The sequence below is a fragment of the Solea solea genome, chromosome 1 (genome assembly GCF_958295425.1).
Source record: "Solea solea chromosome 1, fSolSol10.1, whole genome shotgun sequence".
Classification (NCBI taxonomy): domain Eukaryota; kingdom Metazoa; phylum Chordata; class Actinopteri; order Pleuronectiformes; family Soleidae; genus Solea; species Solea solea.
The window spans coordinates 11,690,416-11,712,897 of NC_081134.1; the positions used below are offsets into that span (position 1 = coordinate 11,690,416).

Consider the following 22,482-nt stretch of genomic DNA (forward strand, 5'->3'; position numbering starts at 1 on the left):
ACCAGAGTTAAATAATCTCAAATGTCTGACTGTCTGGTTGCTGCTTAATCCACTGTGTAGACAAGGCAGGCTGGGTGTATCCCCATGGAGGCTAATGCTACCGTTAAGCTCCTCCACAATGTAGGCCCACTGCCTTATAAAACTTTTATTTTTATACCTTATATACAGCATATGTGATATAGCATGTCAATCTGTCATTTAAGTGTGTTATTGTGCAGCATAGTATTGGATTTGATGCTGTTTTTTTTTTTTTAATTAAAATAAATGTTATTATTACTTAACTTAACAACTTCCCCATGTTCATGTAGGATGGTGCACGGTCAAAATAAGCAAAAATGCACCGGTAGTGGTTTAGTGTCATCAGTGTAATCCATATGCAGTCACATATGTCCGGCCCGTGTTGTTAGTATGACGGGCACATGCGGGTGAGGACGTAGTGGCCTTGCAGCATTGATTGCGACTCCCTCCCCTCGTGCTCAGCGGGATCGCCAGCGGGGGTCGCTGAATTTGTAATCAGAGCCAATCAATGATGCTCCCGTCTACCAAAAAATGTTTATTCATCCTGGGTCACACACATGTGACTGACATGCTCTCACACACACAGTCCAACAATTCGCCTACTCAACAAGCATCCTCTAAATGCTGAGATCATGTTGAGCATGGGGTGTTAGCCAGATATTCAGTGATGGGAAGATGCTGACAGACAGAAGACAACCGTACAGGGATCATGTCGGGGATTGAGTGAATTCACTTGCAACCTGATGGGGACGGAAAGAGAGGTGGACGGGTACCCGAAGGGAGCAATGGAACATTCACACCAGAGCACATACATCTCTGGGACATAAGAAATGAGGCTGCCTGTAGCATGCTAAGCAGAGTGAGTCTTGGACACACATACACACACACACACACACAGACCACAAACTTCTCCTCAATCGCGCCTCACATCAGTGCAGAGTTCACCAGTCTAATTGCAATGAAGGCTCTCATGCTAGTGGGGCACATTTCTCTCCGGCTGGCCATTGTCGTGTGGTAACATAGTTAAACAGCCAGACGCCCCCCCCCCCCCACACACACACACACCCCCTGCATCTCCTTATCAAGATGCATTCTTTCTAATGACAGCTCCACTGAACATGCTGTGTGCATGCTCTGTGAGTCGCAACTCTACGTACATCATGTAGTTATGACCGTGAGAAGCCGGATTTATCTTCATAGTGACAGGGAAAAATAAAAACGCAGGGAAAAACTGGGAAAACTTTTTTCCTCTCACTTCGAGTTGCTTGTAAAAAGGTCTCACCCAGCTCTCCAGTTCTGTGGGGTGTGGTGTGATTTTTTGGTTCAGAATAAAGGCAGAATACGTTAGCACTGTGGGATCTGAGATAACTGCACTGTCGCGTTATTCACCAAGATCTCCAAGAAGAAGCTGCCTGCTAAGCAAAATATAAAACTTTGAGAAAACATTAAAGTGTTTATGCATGAGGGCTTTGCACATGTATGTTTTTTATGTTCCTTCACTCGACAAATTACAATAATATTAAAGGCGAGTGTCTCCAAATGTTGTTCCCCTGCTCTCTGTCTGCAGTGAGGCTAATCAGTGAAAAGGAGAAATCCAGCAAATGTTTCCCGTGGATTGTGGATTTGATGACTGCCGCGAGAGTCTCGATTGCTCCGTCACATCAGAAATGTCTGTAATTGGGTTCAATTAGTCAGCTCAACAGCTCGTCGAGCACGATAGCTGATCGGCCAACAGCGCATCGGTGACAGAAGACCTGGCGGTGACAACTTTGAAAAGAGGGAAATGGATCAGTTGAAACTCAAGAAGAAGCTGCGGTTAGCAGGAGCCACAGGTCCCCTTTGTCTCACTCAGTTCAGTCCATCTGTCAAAAAAGCTATTTCCAGTGCCTCCCTCCTTTCCTTTCCTTTCCTTTGCTCCCTCCTTCTGTACAGTTCAAGTCTGTCACTCTGATCCCCTGGCTGAAAAGGTAAGACAATCTGGTGGTGGGTGGGGGTTGTCTCTGCTGACCTCACTCTGCAACCACACAAACTCAGGTCGACTTTGGCGAACATCTGTTTGAAAATCATGCACATAAAGGCTGCGCTCTTTACTGCGCATTTACAGCTCTGGTTCGTCTCCGAATGTGGGAACTGGTGTTAAATCCACTCCAGGACTGAGGTGAGAGAGATTTGTCTGTGTGAAAGGACATTCAAGTGTGTACTTGGCTAAGCCAGTGGGACAGAAGCGCTGATGTGTGCTTCCATTTAAAATAGCCCAGACAGACAGCTGAGCAGCTGTGACCTCAGGTCGCTTGAACTCTCAGTTACACTCAGTGACCACACTGCTTTTGCAACATGCGTGCATGTCTGTGCCTACAGTGCAATACACCGACTCATCCAGTCAATGTTTTTTCAGGACGTTATAAAGTGTGTTTTGTGACGAAAAAACCTCAGTAAGAAAAACATCAAACTAACGCTCTCTTTCAGTGTGTGTGTGTGTGTGTGTTTGCTGCCTTTCATGTTCATATATTAAGGTCACACATCGTTCTTTCTACGCCAGTCTGTCAGGGTATCGAAAGGACAACAGACAGATTTGGTTTTGTCAGACAGGGACAATGCAGTCCAATTACAGCTCAGGCACGATATCCTTGCACCGGGCACTCACTCCGCCTTAGACTGCAGCGACAGCCAGACCCTCAGTTTCACAGCAACACATATGAAATACACTCCGAGGATCAAATGTAGTCAGTGTGCACAACTATGGGACAGGGTGTGTCGGTGACATCATCCGTGTGCCTTTATGATTAGAAAAGTGTACATGTGCTGGAGAGGGTGAGAGAAAAAAGTGAGCGCATGGCTATTGTGGGCTTTAGCCAGGAAAATGTTATAAGTTACATGCTCCCAGGCTGATGGTTAAAACAGTGGGAGGTGTGGTAGGACTTTAAAGGCCACTGTCGCCTGACACACTGATATCCAGTGCTTTTATAGTTACCATGGAGGGGGGAAAAAGAAGGACAACACACCTCTTTTTTCGCTTCAGTCCGAATGAACGCTTTCGAGACTTATCAGGCTTCGCCGTGGTAATGCATAAAACACTATGCTAAGCAGTGATGCTTACATCGAAGCTGACAGCTGACAATGCGGGGCAATTATAGCTGATGAACAGGCATAGTTTCCCCTACAGGAGCAGCCAAAGGGGTCGGGCCACACATCAGCTGAGCGAGCAAACTGTCACCGTCGACGCTGCTTTCATCACAACTGTCTGTCTGCCACGGTCCCTTCCAGCACCTAACCTATTCATGTCCTCGGCACTCTGCCTCTATTCCTGGTGCAAACACACAGACAGTTATGTTTAGCGAGAGGCTTATTGGATGCAAATAAGGAAGGTCAGACTCGGATGGCTCTTGCTCTGCCTACGCCCTGACCAGCAGCATGTATGGTCAGTGAAATGGTGATGCCGTTTACAGGAAAGGAAGCAAGCCAGTGCAATGTCATCACGTCGTCTTTGTTTGAAATTGACACTTGAGACGGTTTGTGTCGGAGAGTTACTGTACTCGACAAACTGAAATGGAGTGGGAGCAAATCAAGCTTCACAAGAACAACATGTCACCGCTACAGCTCACAAAGGAATACATCTTGTTGCTTTAATCCATAGACAATTTTAAATTTTAGAAGCACAGTTGGCAGTTTTACGGGGAGTTGCGTGCTGTAACTATTTCTTGGCCGGGCACTGTGAAATTCCAGCCGTGTTAGATTTCAAACAAGGTACAATGTGTTAAGCTGTAGAGGCGCTGGTAGGCGAATACTTGAACTCTGGGGTGAGCCAGGCTAGCTATTTCTATGTTTACAGTCCTCATGCTAAGCTAAGCTAAGCTAAGCTAAGCCGACTATCTCGTGGCTCTTGCCCCAGCTTTAAAGTAGCGAAGTGACATTAATATCAGGTTAATACTGACAACAAATTCCCAAAATGTCCGGCTACTTCTTGAGCGTTTTAAAGAAACAGCATTTCTTTATAACGCTCAAAAAGTAGCTGGATAAACGAAGCATGGCCGCCTCACTGTCTCATACTCCAGTAACGTCAAAAATAGGAATTAGAATGGCTCGTGCCTACTCACTCGGGTTGCCAACCTTTCCGTAAAATAAGGATGTGTTTCTCACGCAATGTGTGTAATATGTAAACAGTATAACTGAGCAACGGGATTTTATTCCTTATTTTCTTATCAGGAAGTTGGCAAGCCTACTACTCACCTTCACAGATGTTTGCACTTACTACGGCTGAATAAACACTGCGTCAGTTTAAAGCCCACACGATCCTAAAAAATATGATTAATAACTGGTAAGCCGTGCGTGTGGGGGAACGCTAACAAAAACAGTTTCCAAGCAAACCTCTCTCGTTAATTAGTGTCTATTGTGTGTGACGTTCTTCTATGACGGGCCCAGCTACACGATACAAAGGGCAGGAAATGAGACACAGAACAAACTGTGACTTAAAATATGTACATTTATACACATGCGAGGGTATAGGACTGTAAGTGAACTGTGGGTGCGATGAACACCAGCCTGGAACAAAACAAACAGGAGGATATCATATGAACTGAGCAAACATGGTTACAGAATATGACAATGGGACACATTTTAAGTGTTGAAACTTTTCCTTCTTCATTAAATGCTTTTAATGAATAATAATAGTATATCTCTGTGTGTTTAAACTAGAGTTTAAGTTTTCAGTAGAGATACTGTAGAAGTTGTTTAGAATGCAGCACGGTTAATGGAAGAGGTATATCATTGCTCACAGACCCACGTCAAGCTCTAAGTGTGTAGCCCTTAGCTTTGATACTGTATCTATGCAAATTTATTTTTTTACAAAGGACATAGTCATCTATCTTGAGTACTGCATTTGCATAGCAATGACCATGCATTTATATCTTCATTCACACAGTTAGGAACCCTGCTGTAACTGTACCTGTGCATACAAACCAAAATCTAAACAAGAAATAAAACCTGGTGCACAGTCGAAACCATTGTAGAAGTCATAAAAAACGAATCCCTTATGTTACGTCCTCATAAAGAATCAACTAAAACAAATGATGATTTGTTATTGTAGTTGTTGGGATTTCACGAAATGTTCCGCGGGCATGGAAAGGCGTTGCTTTACCCATTAGCTACGGTACTGCTGCTTATCCTTCGACGATCCAAGGACGGACACTCGCATTCACCACTACAGGCAATTTAGTGCGGCCAAATAACCATGATTTTGTTCAGTGGGAAGAAACCAAGGGAACTCTACACAGACAAAAATGATTCTAATTCAGGAGAAAACACATGATTGAATCCATGTAGCGAGACTTCAACAATGGCCGCCACTGTACTACAATGAAACAATAAAAATATACTGTTTTTGTGTCAAATTGTTGTTGAGTCTTACCCATGTCTCCAAATACCATGTGACACAGAATGGTTGGTAGTTTCTCAACAAATGAATGTGCAATTCAATGAGCAAAAAACACAAAACAGAGTGCACCATAAACAATAATATATAGACTGTACTGTATATTTATGCCATGAGCTTGACCTGGAAAATCAATTGAACGCTCTGCTTTATTTGTTACAGAAATAAAATCTCTCTATAGTTTTCTAACTTTGTGGAGCAGACAGGCATAGTCCATTCATAGCTAGTTGAAAAGAAAAGATAAACCCATTCAAATAGATCCGTTAAGAGCTCTTTGTAGTATCAGAACCTCACACACACTCCATCAAATCTTTCCACCTATTTACAGTTACATATTATCGACACCTAGTTTGTCTGCACCATGTATTCAACTGTGCAAGTGTGAACTAATTACATTCCACTTCCAGCCGAGGTACGCAGTCAGAGAATATCAAATCTGCTGTTCTGGGCTCGGCACCTGGGATTGATCTACCAATTTTCCTCAAAAGGAAAAAAAAAAAACCCCTAAAAGAGTTGACATTTCAAATGAGTCAAATTCTTCCGTCTGAGTGTGATGAGGTTTAGAATCCGAAAGATTAAGCGAAATCCAGCAGCAGAAAAAGAGCACAGCTGTATTGTTATAATGTATGTAAGAACACATAAATGTGAATCCGTAATGCTTTAAGTGTTCTGAACTATAAGAGTGTGTGCCGAGTGTGAGGGGAGCGAGGAGCTGCAGGGCTATATTGGTGTCTACATACGCACACACACACTCATCTAATCCCAGAACAGCCTAGTGGAAGCAGCAGGCATAATCGTTGTAGATGGCCGTGCATGGGTTCAGCTTGTGCAATCATCTGCATTGGTAATGACACAGGACAAGTTCCTGCAGGAGCGCCTCATCTACCGTCTCCTACAACGTTGTCCTCCTCTCTTCTGTATCCATCTTCCTTTCCCATGTTTCTTTCTCCTTTGTTACCATCCATCCGCGTAGATTAAGGACAGGAGCAAGGATACTTTATGTGACATATGATATTTAAGTCTGTCTGCATATACATGTTTCCTAAAATGGTTAAGTGGGATTCACAGACAGTGCTGGCATCAGAATAAAGTCCACTGCATGCAAAGTGCAGCGAGGAGCAGTGCAAGGCTCCAGGGCCTTGCCCAGCTGGCAGGTGGTGAGCCCCCTATCACCTTCACTGATGGGGGCTTGGAGGGGTTCACATGTGGGCCGTCACCTCCAGGTTGTCTAGCAATGGGTCTTCTTTCACTGGAGGCATCTATGTATGCTGTAAGAGACAGGAAGAGGAAGAGAGAGGAGAGAAGAGACACAGAGATAAATGGTCAAGTGGATCACAGTGATCACATTTAATATGTTTTAATGGTCTCTGTCCACTGGTATAGTACAATTGTAAGAGAAAGCTCATCATCTCAATCACCATTCCCATCATTTCAAGGACTTTCAAAAACATTTAATGAAAATGATGTACGATTATGGCTCTTCAATTTAAAGCGACGTCAGAGGAGGCACAGCTGTGGCTGCTTTAGTCGAAAACGCCCGTCATTTATTTAGGAAAAGAATAATTAAAAAATGCATGTGCACTGGATAGATAGGTATAGAGCAACTAAGTGACTTTTAAAGGCCCTTTTCCCCAGCCCCGGCCATTATATATGACATTTTTCTGCCACACAGACACACAGTAAAAAGAAAAGGCCACAGAATGCCACACACACACATCATGATGGAGGAGTGATTGGTTGTCCTATCTTCAGCTGCACCCTTTAAGTGCTCATTTTATCACGGTCCCTGGGAACACATACACATAAAGCTGTATAAACACTTCAAGGCTGACATGAGAGAAATCTTGAAAAAGGACTTCACTTCAACTGCTATTATTGCTATTACTACTATAATGGAGGATTTGCCAGATAGGGCGAGAGATGGCTCCTCTGCAGAGGAAATGGTTTCACTTCACACACACACACACACAAGCGGACCGTCTGTGTGTGTGTGTGTGTGTGTGTGTGTGTGAGACAAACAGTGTGTACACATGTTGTCCACCTGTCTTTTGTAGGGCCATTGTACTGTGTTGACAATGGGTCTTTAAAATAACAGTGAAATACTGCACCCCTGACTTCAGAGTAGATTTTGATCATCAAACGCACACTCGCTTTTCACAGCCAGAAGACGGCAATGTGCCACCAATATGCCTGACCAATGTGCACATGTGCGCTCAAAACAGCAACAAGTGCAAAGACTGTTAAGCTGCCAACATGGGCACTGCAGGAACGTGACAACTGTGCTGCTGCTCTTCAACTGACAAAAACACTTGCATCATGCCTAAAGTTGCTCTGCGCTGGCTGTAAGATAATCGCTTTCTTTCTGTCTGTCTTACTTTTCTCCGGGTGGTGACAACGTGTAGGTGTCTCCAAGTCTAATTTAATTCCCTCTTTTCAATAAAAGACACATACTTCTTTCCACTCCTCTGCCTGACCAAACCCAGCCCATCCTAGAAACCTACACATCTGGATTAGAGACAGATTTTGACACAAAGTACACCAAACACAGGCGAATTCCCATGACCGTCATGACTCAGGCCTAATGATTGTCATACATTTGAGAGTGGAGGTTTGTGCAAGAACCATGCGAGTGTTTGTCTAAAAAAGTGGGATGGATCCCTTGATCAAAACAACAAAAAACAAAAGAAAACAGAACAGACAGACAAGGAGGAAAGAGGGACTGGGTGTTGTGATGAAGGTACAGTAGTTATCACAGCATTGACAATGACAAAGTGTCAGCATGTCTTTTTAAGCCATTACTGTCTGTTTGAAACGATCCCCGGCAGTGGGTGGATAAACTAATCTATATTTAAAACTATACTTATATTTGCATACAATAATATCTGTAGACACTTAGTTGTCAAAACTACTTGACAGCCAGATGTGTGCGATAAGCTACAAATGAAACCTAATGCATTCTCTGGTACAACTGAGAAGGCATATAAGCCCATCCCTATGGTGCACTTGGGTTTTTTTGTGTAAACAAGTATGAAAAAAAAAAAAAAAAGGCTAGGCAGGGCTCGAGAGAGGGAGAGAGGGAGGGAGGGAGAGGGAGAGGGATGATTCCAGTGCCACTGGTTTTTGTTGTTCCAGCAGACAATAGACAAAGACATCATTTATCCCAAATCAGATTGCTGTTATTGTTTCAGTGGACATTGGCTGCATATCACCAGAAAGATGTCAGAAAACAGCGTTTGAATGGGCCGACACAACATTAATGTGACAGCGCCGCAGGCAAACCAACTGGCTAATTACTAGAGCAGGTCCTTGCCAGAACGCCCAATTAGAGCACAGACAACAACGCCGTGAAGCTAGTTAAATTGTCATTTTCACATCAAGCAGGTAAACGGGAAGGTACCTTGTCGGACTGCTTCTCCATCTTTGATATAAAACCAAATTACTGTAAATGCAATAAAAAGTGTGGTTTTGTTTTATTGCATTTGATTTGGTTTTGGCTGTGAGTCTGTCTACTTAAACAAATCCTCTCACCAGGCCTATTTGTGGGCAAAACCAAACGTGGTTGTATATGCCTACAGGGGCAACAGCTGCATGATACATAAAAGAGATGGAATTAACAATATAACTGTGATTTTGACAGTGATTTATCTTATGTCTTATAGGTTTCCTTGATGTTTTTTTTTTGGAAATAAACCAATAAATCTAACACTGCACTTAACCTGAAAGACCAAAACACACACACAACAAATGACATAACCTGGACTGGAGAACGGGCCAGTGAGATGGTGAACGTGACTAAAGAAAAGTACGCTTAAGCTGTCATGTGCTGCTGTCGTGAGCCGGGTCCAAATAAGAGGTGAAAATTCAAAATATGGATCAGCGCAGTAAAGCAACGTTACATAAAAAGACTTGAACAAATGTATTGCTGTTAAAATCCTGGGAACGGACGGACAGAAAGTATAAAGTGCTTAAAATATAATAGTGCATTGTACTGTATTTGTCTTGGACAAAAACTCTAACTTTAATTTGTGTTTACTTTCTAACTGCAGGCAAACCTTTATGCATAATTAAGAGCCAAGAATTAAATGTGGTTTTTATTTGATTTAGTTTAACTTCAAATTATTCCTCAAATGTTTTGCTATTGGGCTCCGACATCTGTTTCTCTTTTTGTCATTTGAGAAAATATATGTAACTAGCAAAATAGACAGTCCTGGGTTAAGCACTGTCATCACAGCGTTTACCAGGTCGTAATATAATTGAGATATCCTTTTAAGCCAATAATTATGAAATACCACGGAGATCTTTATGATTTTACAGACATCTCCTGCAATATTGTTGAAAAATGAATCCGTGGGAGTGGAAGCAGACGAGATCTGGGAATATAGAGAGAGGTGTTGAAAGAGTTAAGTCCCTAAAATATTCAACAACCTGATGCACATCAAAACTGAAGAAAACAAGCAGGGGCAGCAGGGTCATGGGATATGATGTTGTTGTCATAATGAGGCAATGTTAGCAGATAAGCTGTGCTTTATAAGCTGGCTCATGGCTAAATCCCCCAAAGACGGAAAAAGAACAACCAAGTCAGAAAAACACAGAGTGGAAGGGAGTGAGAGATGATGTAAAGGGTTAGCGGAGGAAAACAGTGAAGTCGGCTTTTCACTGTGAGAAAGATAAATGTCCACTGTCACTCAGACGACGCATACACCGTGGCACGATGGCCCCGCTTCTCCCATCACCCCATAAATGACGTGTGTTCTCTACAAGTAAAATGTGAGTTGATTGATTCTAAAAGCTTTATTATAAACAGGAAACACTGACAGTAAACAAACAACACAAAAAAAACCTGGGAGACAAATGGAACCTAAGTGCAACCCCAGTATTGTTAATGGTTAGGAGGAATTGTGTAGACGTGTGTGCATGTGTCTGTGCCCTGGTATAAAGAATGGGTTGTGGTTAGCTTTCATTTGTCAGTTAAGTAGACAGGGTCGTGAGGAGAGAGGATAGGAGAACATGTCACTTCATTCATCTGAAGCACATTCTGCTACACGGGCACAGCGTCACTACCTTCAGTACAATAACACAAGATCTTCTGCCACTGTGTTGACCTCTGTGTTGGATACGGGTGTGAGAAATGGTTCATAGTGTCCTCTGCCATTAATACCTCTCCAGATGGGCAGCTTGTGTTTGGAGGAGACTCCATTTCCCACTGGCCCAGAAGCAACAACAGCTGCTTCTAACAAGTCTGGCCACGGCATGGAGGAAGAGGCGGACCTCAGGTCTTTGCCAAGAGGAAGGAGGGATTGGAGAGGAGGGAGGGAGGGAGGAATAAGGTTTGGTGAGTGGGAGGAATAACAAACGTCTTGGCCATCATTTCTTTTGGAAAAATTGTGAGGGATAGAAAATTGCATGATGGTTGTCTGGGCCGCCATTTAATTTGTCTGTTGCTGCAGAGACAGGGACTCTTTCCTTCTCTCCTCTCCGTGGTTTGGTTTGACAGCACCTAGCTATAAAATGACCCACAGTCTAAATCCTCACAAGGAGCCGAGTAACAGTATCAGTCGAATACAAGTCAAAATCCCTGGGTCAGATAATGGAAAAAGAAAGAGATTCAATCCGATACAATCAATGCTTCACTAAGGACAGTCAGGAATGATCATGTGATCTATGTTGACATTATTTTAAGACAGATTAGTGTAATTTTCGAAATGTGTCTGTATCAGACAAATATCAGGTTGCCATCGCAACTAAATGCTCAAACCTATGTAAAGAGGGTAAACAAACCTTCCTCAGTGCATAATAGACGCAATCCAACTGGGAAACTAAGAGACAAATCCAGAGATAGAACCCAGATCCACAGCAAGTTGTCATGTTTTATGCTATTAAAATGACAAAGCAGCTTTTCCAGTCTGAGCTCAGACAAACATAAACATGTCGCCAGCTTTCTGTTTCACTGAATTAAAATAAACCCAGAACTGTGTTTCAGTCCAACTTTCGTTGCACACAGTCATTTATCCGTACTCCTTTTTTTTTAAGGATGGTCAGAAGATAGAGTTTTGATTTACGACACATGGAAGGACTGTGGAGGAGGTCAATAACTTCTCCTTCTCTCGCTCATTCTCACCACCTTCCTCTCTCTGGGCTCACACCCCTGCCTTGACCTTGCAGGTTTTCTGGCTGCTAAGTGGTTGATGGGAAACAGTAATGGGGGGTGGGTGTTGTGATGTTTCATTAGGAAAAGGTGACCTTTAAAACATTTTTTGAATCACTCGCATGTACAGCCACATACTGTATATGTAACCATGTACATAGGATAGGATTTAGACATGTTTGAATTAATGGGTAGAGGGAGTGTGAGCTCTTCTAGTTCAGGTATAAGACTTGAGACATGAGAAAAATAAAGTTAATTATATAACTGGTCCTTTTCCTTGTGAGAGCTCTGAAAAATCGGAAATTATGCCATTTGCTAAGCCAGTGCAGAAGGGCATGACATTTTTATTCTCTTGAATGATTCCACTGATTTCTCACTTGTTTGTGTAGATGAGCCATCGGATGATTAACTTCACCCATAAGACACCGTTCAGTCATTAGTGTTACTTGGTAGTTACAATATTATCCCTCACACAAACCTGTCAAATGTTATCTGTCCAATACAAGTGGTATTTACAAGTTGTATACAAGTAGTAATACTTGCAGCCTCCTCATCCTCCAATGGAGGCTTGCACAGGTCACACAAATAGCCAGTATTACTACGCCACAGAAGTTTCCATTTGACTCCAATTGGACTCCAATAAAGGACTGATGCAGCTCTTGGTGGCAATGCATCAGGAATGTCCTGGCACTGTTAAAACACCAGGAGAATGTCAAAACAATGTTTTTTAAGGCCCCTCTTTACTGTCTTACGCAGAAACATTAACCTTCCCAAGAACCCACACAATGTTTCCTTATCTCTTTTCACACACTCTAAGACAAAGAGTGGTAAGGTTAGAGGGTGGGGAGAAGGACAGGATGTTTTCACGCAGTTCATGGCTGGTCATTCATCGTTTGCTGGTTCCGTTAATGGTTCACTCTTTATGTGGTGCCATGTCAGGCTGGGGCTCCTCACCCCATCAAACAAATCTCCCTGTTCTGTATTCTGAGTTGCACTCTCACATGCACACCGACTCACTTCTCTGGGAACTGTCCTTGCGGTTCACAGGCAACATGTATAGGGAATCCAGGACTGGTACAGGGTCTTTAACGGGACACGGACGGACTTAAGGGCCAAAAATACAGGGGCACCATTGGGGTACACATCTGAGCCTACAGCTAACCTAGCAACTGGCAGAGCAGCATGGCAACTCCAGGGCAGGGATCACAGCAATGGAATCTACCCAGTCTGATTCTTAGACTATTAAGCGCCTTGGCAAGATTAAGAATTACTTCCCTGGATGCACACACACACGCACACACACACACACACACAGAAACAAATAGGCTAAAGGGGCCCTGGGAGGAAAGCGACCTCTACCAGTCAATGTGACAGATTTACAAGATGCAGGGGAATCCTGGAGAGAAAGCAACCTCTATGCAACAGAGGAGTTAGTGCAACTCCTCAATCTTACAGAGGCACATACAGCGCATTCCCCAGCAGAACACTCATTTGACATTTGGATGATAATATTGGTCATACGCACACGCACACGCACACACACACACAAACACACATACACCCACCAACACTACACCTGCTTGCACTCAAACGCCAGATGCCTCATTGCATTGGCAGGTGTCAGGTTGTCCTTGTCAACAGACAAGCGTGAAGGATGCAGAGATGCACTCGCATCCATATACTTTCGCCCACACACACACGCACGCAAGAACAAACACGCACACACACACACACACACACACTCTTCATTGCCGTCAAGGAAGTGCTCATCAGGTAGCACTTAAGAAACACTGTCGCTGTGAATGTCTCCCAAGAGTTAACATTTCAACCACGGATTCCTCTCCTGCCCACTGCAATCTACCAATCAGTCTCAAGATAAAGGATATTCTTTCTATGATATTTTCTCACAATCTTCTGAGTTTTATGGTTTTGTCTGGAGTGTAAGGAATCTGATGACCTAACGGGTCAAAAACGGAAAACGCTTTACTGTGAAATCTGTCAGAATTGACAGGAAGGCAGGAAGAGCCGTGCTGTTCAAATCCATAGACTTATATACCAGGTATACGTCCATTCGCAAGCTGTTTTCATAGCCTAACATGGTAGAAAGACAGTCAGAAGCAACGGTCCTTTAAGTTCTGCTATATTTGGCTTGATTGCTATGGATTCAAAGAGCAGTGACACCATAAATGAACACATTTTCAACAAACTTCATGTGATGTCCAGAGCTCTATACAGGTTACTACCTGCTCGGTTAGAGTAATAGCAGTGCCCATACATAAACAAGACGTCAAAGTGTGCCCAGCCTCTTCTGCATTAATCACTTCAAAGTGATACTTGCCTATTCAACTTGAAAGGGTTTTGAGAAATCTGTGGGATGTTATAAATGTTTGATTTTGTGGGGCGAGTCAAATACTTTGATGTAAACTTTGATTGCATAATTGAATACACTATTAGAATCAAATCACTACATTAAGTACGCCGTCAGTGGCCCTTCCAATCCCCCCCCCAGCTGTCAGGCATGACTGTCTGTTCCAGGTTCAGCTATAATTGCCAAATCAATAATGGATAAGAGCACAGGGCTTTGTCGCTCTGGTTACTGGTCAATAAGATCGGCTTTTAATGAAGTAACTTGCACAACTCTATATCTATGATACCCCTCATAGACTCCTGGGTGGTACCAAAACTCTCTGCACTGCAAAGCTAATACTTTGTGAAGTTTGCATCAGTGGAGTCTGAGATGGAAGTCTGTGCGTCAATAGGAAAATTCCATCCCAGGTCCATACTTTCTTAACTTCTCTCCTCACCTAGTTTGCATTTCCCCTGCATACCAGGCAGGGCTGAGACAAAGAGGATCAGACTCATCCCTGCTTATCCTTTAACTGTATTTTTCAATATCAAAGGAATGTCTGCCTTTATTTTCTCAGTGCTGTGTTACAGAAGGAATGCCAGTTTCTGTGTAAGTAGCCAGCATGGGCTCCAGGCGAGGCATGAAAGTGAAGAAGGTAACTCGTGTTAACCCAACACCCACTATGTCATTCAATCTGAGCACAGACATTTATAAATAAACCTTGATAAATGGTCTAAACAAACTCTGGCCACTACAATACTGCTTCAATAAAATATCTGTGTGTTAGTTTGTGTAGTTTCAAAGAGTGTTCCTTAACCTTATCGAGCAGTGATTACTTTAGGGGGGGTGGCTGTGGAAAAGGAGGAAGAATGGGTCTAAAAAAAAAAAAAAAAGGTCTGTGGTTCGATTCCCAGTTCCTCTAGTCAGCCATAGAGCTGTAGTGTCCTTGGGAAGACATTGAACCACTAAATGTGAATGATGTGTGACAGAATGAAAGTGCTGTATAAATAGCAGAGCATTTACTTCTGGTTCCAATGACAAAAAAAAAAGAGACACATTTAATCTAAATCTGGCTAGGAGTTATATCTTCTAGATTTGCAGGTTTCAATAAAGTACATTTAATGACTCTGTACACCACCTTCAACCATCTCTAAAATGCCATTTATTGCTTGGGAATGTGCACATGTTGTAAGGATTTCCTTTTATATATGTGGATAATAGCTCCTTCTGTGGTACCGTAGTTGAGGCTTTTATGTGGCTACGGTATCACAGCACTGACTCATGAGCATTCCCTGTTCCTCTGCTAGTAAACTTCATAGCAACCATACAAAACGCTGAATTCTATGTAGTTTTACGAACTTCCAAGGTAGTAATTCCTAACACTTCCTTTAGTTTATAACCTGTTGCACACAGGAGATTCTTGGTGGTTCCCCAAAAAGGGCCCCAAAGGTGCGGTGGCGAGGCTCAATCATAAAGCTACTGATACTCAGTGATACCCACTTGGAAAGGAAATGATGATGATTGCTAATGAGAAGCATTCCCCTCTGATGACCTCACGCCTAGGGAGCCCTTCCAGCTAATACACTCTAAAAAATGCTATAAAAAGCACAGGGCAGAATATACCAGGCCTAAAATGCAGGTGGAAGGAAGGTAACGTTAAAAGGATATAGACAACGGGGAAGTTAATTAAAAAAGAAGAAATGTGTGATACAATAATTTCAATAAAACAGTGTCTGTCAGGCAGATTACTTGCTGCAAATGGATTTGAGCAAATCAGTGTTTATAAGCATGAGAATTTGAGCCACACCCATTTTTGTCGTCTTTTAATAGTCACCATTTAATAATTAATACGCTTACAAGTTTGTTCCCAGAAACTTGATGCATACAGCTAGGTCACGAGAACATAAATAGTTTTTTTCATTACCTGCTCCATGCACTTATGTAATTATGTTATACAATATGTGTATTTAAAATACTGTATATAGGTGCAGACAAACATGCAGATTGGAGTGTTGGACCATAAGTGTTGTTCAATACATTTGTTATTGTAAAATTGTTCTTTTTTTGGCTGCACTAATTTGTGAAGACCAGTGATCAGTACTGTAATAGAAAAATACACACCACTTTGGTTTCAACATTGATTTTCCTCAAATGAATTTCATACGAAATGACACTTAGATGTCTCAGAAATCCTCCATGTACAAGTATTGCACGTATTATGCAACGTCATTCCCCCCGTGTCTCACAGATGACTCTGCATGTCTGACAGAAATTGTAACTCACTCCTCCTACATCCATACGCAAACCAGACTCTCTCCCTGCCCCACCAAAGCTGTCTCTGATCCTTGTGTTCCTTCTTCTTCAGCCCAACTCTGCCCTGCAGAGCTCACTCTCAGCCCCTTGAGCTCCAGATGAAAGGCTGGGGGAAATGGCAGTGCTATTGGTAATATCCGCAACGGGACATCTGCTGTCCAGCCAGCCTCTAAACACGCCAGTCCCAAGGGGCCCAGACTCATTCCAGGATGTAGGATGGGACGACTAAGGGTTGGACTGGTCCTACCCAGCCTGGCAGAGGATATAAACACCAAATCCCCCATCTACCTTCTCACGGTAGATTGAATCATAGGTTCTGATGCTGTAATCGTCCTCCCTGAACCTCAGTCCTTATCGTGGTATCTTCATGTTAACTGTACTCTCATGCTTGTACCACTTGTACTATGGTATTAACCCATTTCTGCCCTCTCACCTCTACTCCTCTACTGTGTGTCCTCTCTCCAGCGCCAACTTGTCACCAACCCTCGCTCTTAATCTTCACTTTTCGAACACGGAAGGTCAGTGCGTGCTAGGTCCACGACAACAACAGGCTGTGGTGGGTTTTGGGGTTGATCCATTGTAATCCTGCTCACACTGCTTTAAGTTGACCGTATCCTGCTAATACAGCTGTTATTGTCCAAAATGTACTTCCCCCTGCCAGGGGGAACAGCTGTCGCACACCTTTATGGCCTTATAGGCTTTGGAGAGAAATTCTCTCTGTACTTTCAGGTACAAACACGGCAGTAACCCAATAATCATATTATAACGGTATATCAAAGCTGAAACACTGCATCACAGCCAAATTCAAGGTCATATCACACGCATTATCTCACACTCTACAAGAATGCCGCAATGAAAGTATTCATGATGAGTGTGTGTGGGAAGGAGTAAAAGGAAAATTGGGCATTGATGGATGGATGGGGAGTACGTATCTTGTTTTGATGTCCTCAAGACTTCAGAATTCAAAACCTGCAGATTGGGGCCTTTTTGTGTGTGTGTGTGTGTGTGTGTGTTTTCAAATGAAGGAGAAAATTCACATCTAACACTATATAAGTGCATTTCACAAAACTAGCAGCTGTGAATTTGAAAGTGTTCAGAATTCATTTTCCCCGGGGATAAACTTTATAACACACACACACACAGCCAGCTGGTTCCTCATGCAACGGTATGCAATGAGAGAGAAAGTTATATAGTTGCCACTCTTTAAAAAGGGAAAAAAAAAAACAAAAAAAAAAACACTGATCGACTCATAAATCTTCCCATCTAGATAATTATGTTCTTTAACATGATGGCAAAGCAAAACAAACATTGCCAGTGGCTTCATGCTGATAGACTGCTCGACAACTGAACTGCAGCGCGTAAGAGCGTAATGCCAGGGGTGTCTTCACTTCCTTGATGAGCTCACCAGTGTTTCTGACAGATGGTGTTTGTTACCAAAAGAGAATTGTACTTCCATGGCTGTATGATTCATACTTTTTCACTGCATTTCCCCGTGGCTCAATCACAACAAGTGTTTATCCATGCATTTACTTCTTCTCCTCTGAGACGGATAACCGGCTTTTTTCTATGGTATTTTATATTGTATTTTTTTATAGCTTTCCCCACATTTTCAAGACCGACGGCCTCATCAGCAGCAGCACAAACACAACTGTCCTCCGGCCAAACACAAAAGTTGTTGCAGTGGAATTCTTTCCCTCCCATGTCACATCCTAAACTACTTTAACTACTTTAATATTTAATGAAAACTAAAAGAAAACGCCTTTTCACTTTCAGTGCCAAAACAGTAACATCTCTTCCATCTTTCATTCCACACTTTTAGATCTTCAGAAAAGGCAAAAAGCCTACCAGAAACCAAGGTGAGACTATTGAAGACAAAGGCAAGAAGAAAAGCTGCACAGACATTTTTCCAGAATCCTCTCTCTCTATAATGGAGAGAAAGGAGCCTAATGTGCCACTCCGGGTCTTTTAGAGATTAATAAGTTAATAAGCTAGCTACAAATGAATAGCTCCTTTGGAAGCAGCAGCCACAAGTGTCTCTGAGCTTATAAAGTAATACGCAATAGCCACACCACAAAATGTACCACATAAAAGGAGCGGGATATATGGTTCATTAAAGATTTACTGAATAATACTGCTGTTCATGGCTGTTGTCATGGCTTTGCACATGACCAGGCCTTGTTTAGCTCCCCAGGCATGTCCCCAGGCAAGAGTAGCAGGATCTGAACCGAGATCAAACAGGCGTGAGATCACGAAATCAGGCAGCAATTCTTTGTGTGGAGAGCAAATTGGACTATGTGAAAAGAACAAGACCTTCCTAACTCTTGTCCCGGCATGCACACATGCATTTACACACACATGTACACAAACACTTTGCGTATGTGTAATCCTTAGGGATTAGGGAGCCTCGGTGGCTACAGCCATACTACTCCATTCATACATACATTCATGTATTCTACTCTGAATATGCTTACTGTCCACACTGCCACTGTTTTAGAGCCTCCGAAATGGAGATGTTTAAAAAAATGCTGCTGTTTATGTTTGAAAACTCTAGGGATAAGGCTAGTTTGAGTCTAAATGGGCAAAAAATTGAGATCCTTTAAAACAATGTGTCTCTTTGTCATCGGACAAATGAAATAAATCCCCGATCTCACATTTCACCATACAATAAGTAGCACTTTCTGAAAACTAAGCAAGCAACTGCAGAGAAGACTACCAATTCCAGGTTACACTGGACAGATTACTTCTGATACACGGGCTATTTTTATCTGAAAATACTGTATTCAAATGGAAACTTTGTAGTATGGATGTAGCCTATAACTGCATATATTCAGTATGCATGTGTGTGTGTGTGTGTGTGTGTGTGTGTGTGTGTGTGTGTGTGTGCATTCAATTCCCTCAGTCAGAATAGCAGCACATCCATCATATCACTGTGACAATGGAGACAGTGTCTGTCCTCTGCAGATTAGTGCTGTTCATTAACTTGTAATAAAGTTCCCCTAGTAGAACAGTGGGTTGTCATACCCCTTGTTTACATGGACCTTGAGAGCTCTGCCAGATCTATAATGAACAGACAGAAGTAAAATATGCCTCCTACAACCCAGCAATGCATTGTAATCTCACCAACCCGAGGAATTCATTTAACAGTTGCCAAACGTGATGTTTGGATCAATCAGAATTTTATCATAAGAGAAAAATAGATAACCATGGGACTTTAAATGTACCCTTTAATATTATGTAAAACCCACTGACTTCATCCATGTAATCAATGAAGCAGACCACATCAAGAAATATCAACACAAGAAGCCAAGCAGTAGAGTGTCACAAGATGCCAGGTTTTAAACTCTTGAAAATGAAATGCAATCCGACATATAGACCTGCAACTTCAAACGGCTTAAGATGGAAGTGCCACTTGCAGTTATTCACATGAACATTTTTAAAGTTGTCCCAAAATGGAGTGTCCTTGCTTAGAATGACAATTGTCCATGACAATTGCTGTTTTCCTGTTCTGTGTGACCTCATAAAATGGTCTCATGACATACATTCCATTTTTTTAGATACAAATAAGCCAATCATAGTTCAGTATGGCTTGATTTTTGATACTGGTTGATAAACAATTTTTGAAATTTTGAAAGCTAAAGAACAATTTACACTCCAAACGCAGTCTAATGGGTTTTGTTCAGTAAATATCAAGCTGTGGTTTAGATTGATTATCCCCAGTTGTTGGGATACTGAAGCCACATCACGACAAGGAGAGCATAGTTGTGTGTAACTGATTGGTGTATTATATAATGGTGACAATCGCCTTCTTGCTACTCAAAAAAAACTTAGAGTCCTTGGATATTTTGTACATTACTACAACCCTAAAAATTATGATTTCTCATAGTTGTATTTTCATTTGCTGTGCCAACTTGCTACTTCCTTTGTATGTCCTGCACCAATTAAGAAAGAAAGAAAAGAAGAATTATCCGCCTCACTATGATTTAATATGTTGACATGCTGAGAATTAAATGTGAAATATGATGTCAGTGTTCACCTTGGTAGGAAGACAACAATCTGATTCACATTTCAAAATTACTTACAAAAACTCAGTGTTGTGACCACGGTAACACAGTCAAATCCTTTGAATTTTTACACAACATTTTGGGGGCATTTTAATCCTTCTCTTTTTTTTTTTTTTTTTTTTTACATACAAACACTAATTAGGTGAACAGTGAGGCAACATAGTGAGAACCCAAAACATTTACGCCAGCAAACTGCAGTGTCTGTTGTATATTTACTTGTGTGTGCTCATCATAAGGCACATTTTTTTTTATCTATATGGCAAACATTGTGCAAAATGCCTCCGTGAGACAAGCAAGTTAACAAGCGAAATGTTATGAATGAAGAGTCTGCTGAATTAGCATCTGGCGTTTCTGCAGTGCACTGTGGATTTTCACATTGGGCCTTCTACTTGTTATGATTTTCCTTCTTCCTTAGATGTCTCAAGGCTGTCCACTGATGGAGTATAAATTCAAATGAATAAGTAAATAAATAAATAAATAACCTAACCTCACACCCTCTGCTGTTGTGTGCAGGGATACATGCTTTCTGCGTCGACTCCCTCCAATGCTACAAGGTAACGCTTCACATCAAAATACCGTGTTTTACCAGCATTATAATTATAACTAATTAATATGAATATTATATAGTACATCACAGTAAAACAAGCCCTGACATATCCTCTCCTGTGTGTGTGTGTGTGCGTTCGCACGCACGTTAGTGAGCGAGTCAGTGTGAGTAGCAACTGTATCCTGTATTAGCGTAAAAGAGGTACAGTGGGGGAGCAGTGCATGCAGAGTGTGAAAATGAATGAATCAATTTTAGAATGAATTTCCAAAGCCATGGAGGAGGTGAATGAACACTTGTGGTCCTCACAAAACAACACAGAGGCAGATTTGTCCTTGGTTGTATACTGCACTAAATCATCTAAATAGAGGCAGAACATAATTAGAAAGTATCACATTGATGCTGTAAGCCATCACAAAGATTGATGTGGACATAATGATAAGTGGCGTGAGGGTTTTAGATGCCGAGTGAAGGACACTTACAGGTATCTTGACCATCTCCTGAGGCTTGACATCCATCTTCATCGTCACAGCCTATGGAGCTGCCCTCCGATTTCCCGCTGCCCAACTCGTCCCAGACCTCCACCTGGCCCAGTTTCGGAAACTTCTCCTGGGTCTCCTAAATCACAAAGAGCAACACAGACTTGTTACACACCGGTTTATATTTTGTCTATCCAGAGCCATCATACCTTAATGACAGTGAACGCTGACAAACTAGTCATGAAAACTGCTCAATTTTGTCTCTGTGGTCGTCAATCGGATACATTTTTTTTTAGCAAAAATTCCATCAACATTGACTTCGGGCTATTTCCATGGGAAGTTATGGATCCTGCAACACCATATAATGCCAGTAAGTGGCACAGTGCATCAGCGGGGAACACTCTGCTTGTGTCTCTCGCGTTTTTTAAGTGTTACTTCTGCTGCCCTGAAATAATAGGCCTAGTATATTTCAGGACTCAGCAGATGACACACAGCATCCTGGGGATATAAAAGATCAGTGTGGGTGGTGTAAAACAACTATGGCCGTGGGTGGTAGGATGATGTGCTGTATTTAATTACAACCACATTTTAAGCACAACATTGATTACAAGGTTGAGATAGATTTTCCCCCAAACAAAAAGAAGTTTTGTCACTGAGGTTTGTTTTTTCACATTATCATTTTTTACAATTTTTGTTTTGAAACTGCATCGAATTCCCTGGTGTTCCGCTCTGATAACTACTGAAATACTTCACATAATAGACCACATTCACACCATTTCACTCAGGGAGCGGGAAGCTCAAATGCTGAGGATGTATCATGTCGCACTGGGCTATCATACTGTATTATTTTAACGTCAAACATCTGCAACTGTCCTGACTTTATCCTGATTTATATCTGTGACATGCACTCATTTCACCCATCACGAGAACCACGATCTATGAAATTTGAATCGCAATCAAACATCAATGGATTCCATAGTCTATCTTTTCATACCTCACATCTTAAATTGTGCGTCTGTTGTCACAATTTGTTTTATTGTAAGATTAGTTTTGAAAGTTAAATTCCAACTCATCGAAAGCCAGTCAACAATTGCAGATAGCAAATGCGATGACTGGAGTTCTGTGTCAAGACCTTGTCCTCTTTAAA

General features: G+C 42.0%; 1 protein-coding gene across 3 annotated transcripts in view; it reads right to left on the bottom strand.

Annotated features, from left to right (window-relative positions):
- Window positions 1–4,480: 4,480 nt before the first annotated feature.
- Window positions 4,481–22,482, bottom strand: part of LOC131470215 (glypican-5-like) — an 89,563-nt gene continuing 71,561 nt past the window's right edge. For all 3 annotated transcript variants that reach the window (XM_058645908.1, XM_058645899.1, XM_058645889.1), the window contains 2 exons: window positions 21,339–21,474; window positions 4,481–6,714 (listed from right to left, as the gene is read on the bottom strand). In XM_058645908.1, the coding sequence (XP_058501891.1) occupies window positions 6,527–6,714; window positions 21,339–21,474 (324 nt within the window). In that variant the 3' untranslated portion in view covers window positions 4,481–6,526. The remainder of the gene's footprint in view (window positions 6,715–21,338; window positions 21,475–22,482) is intronic.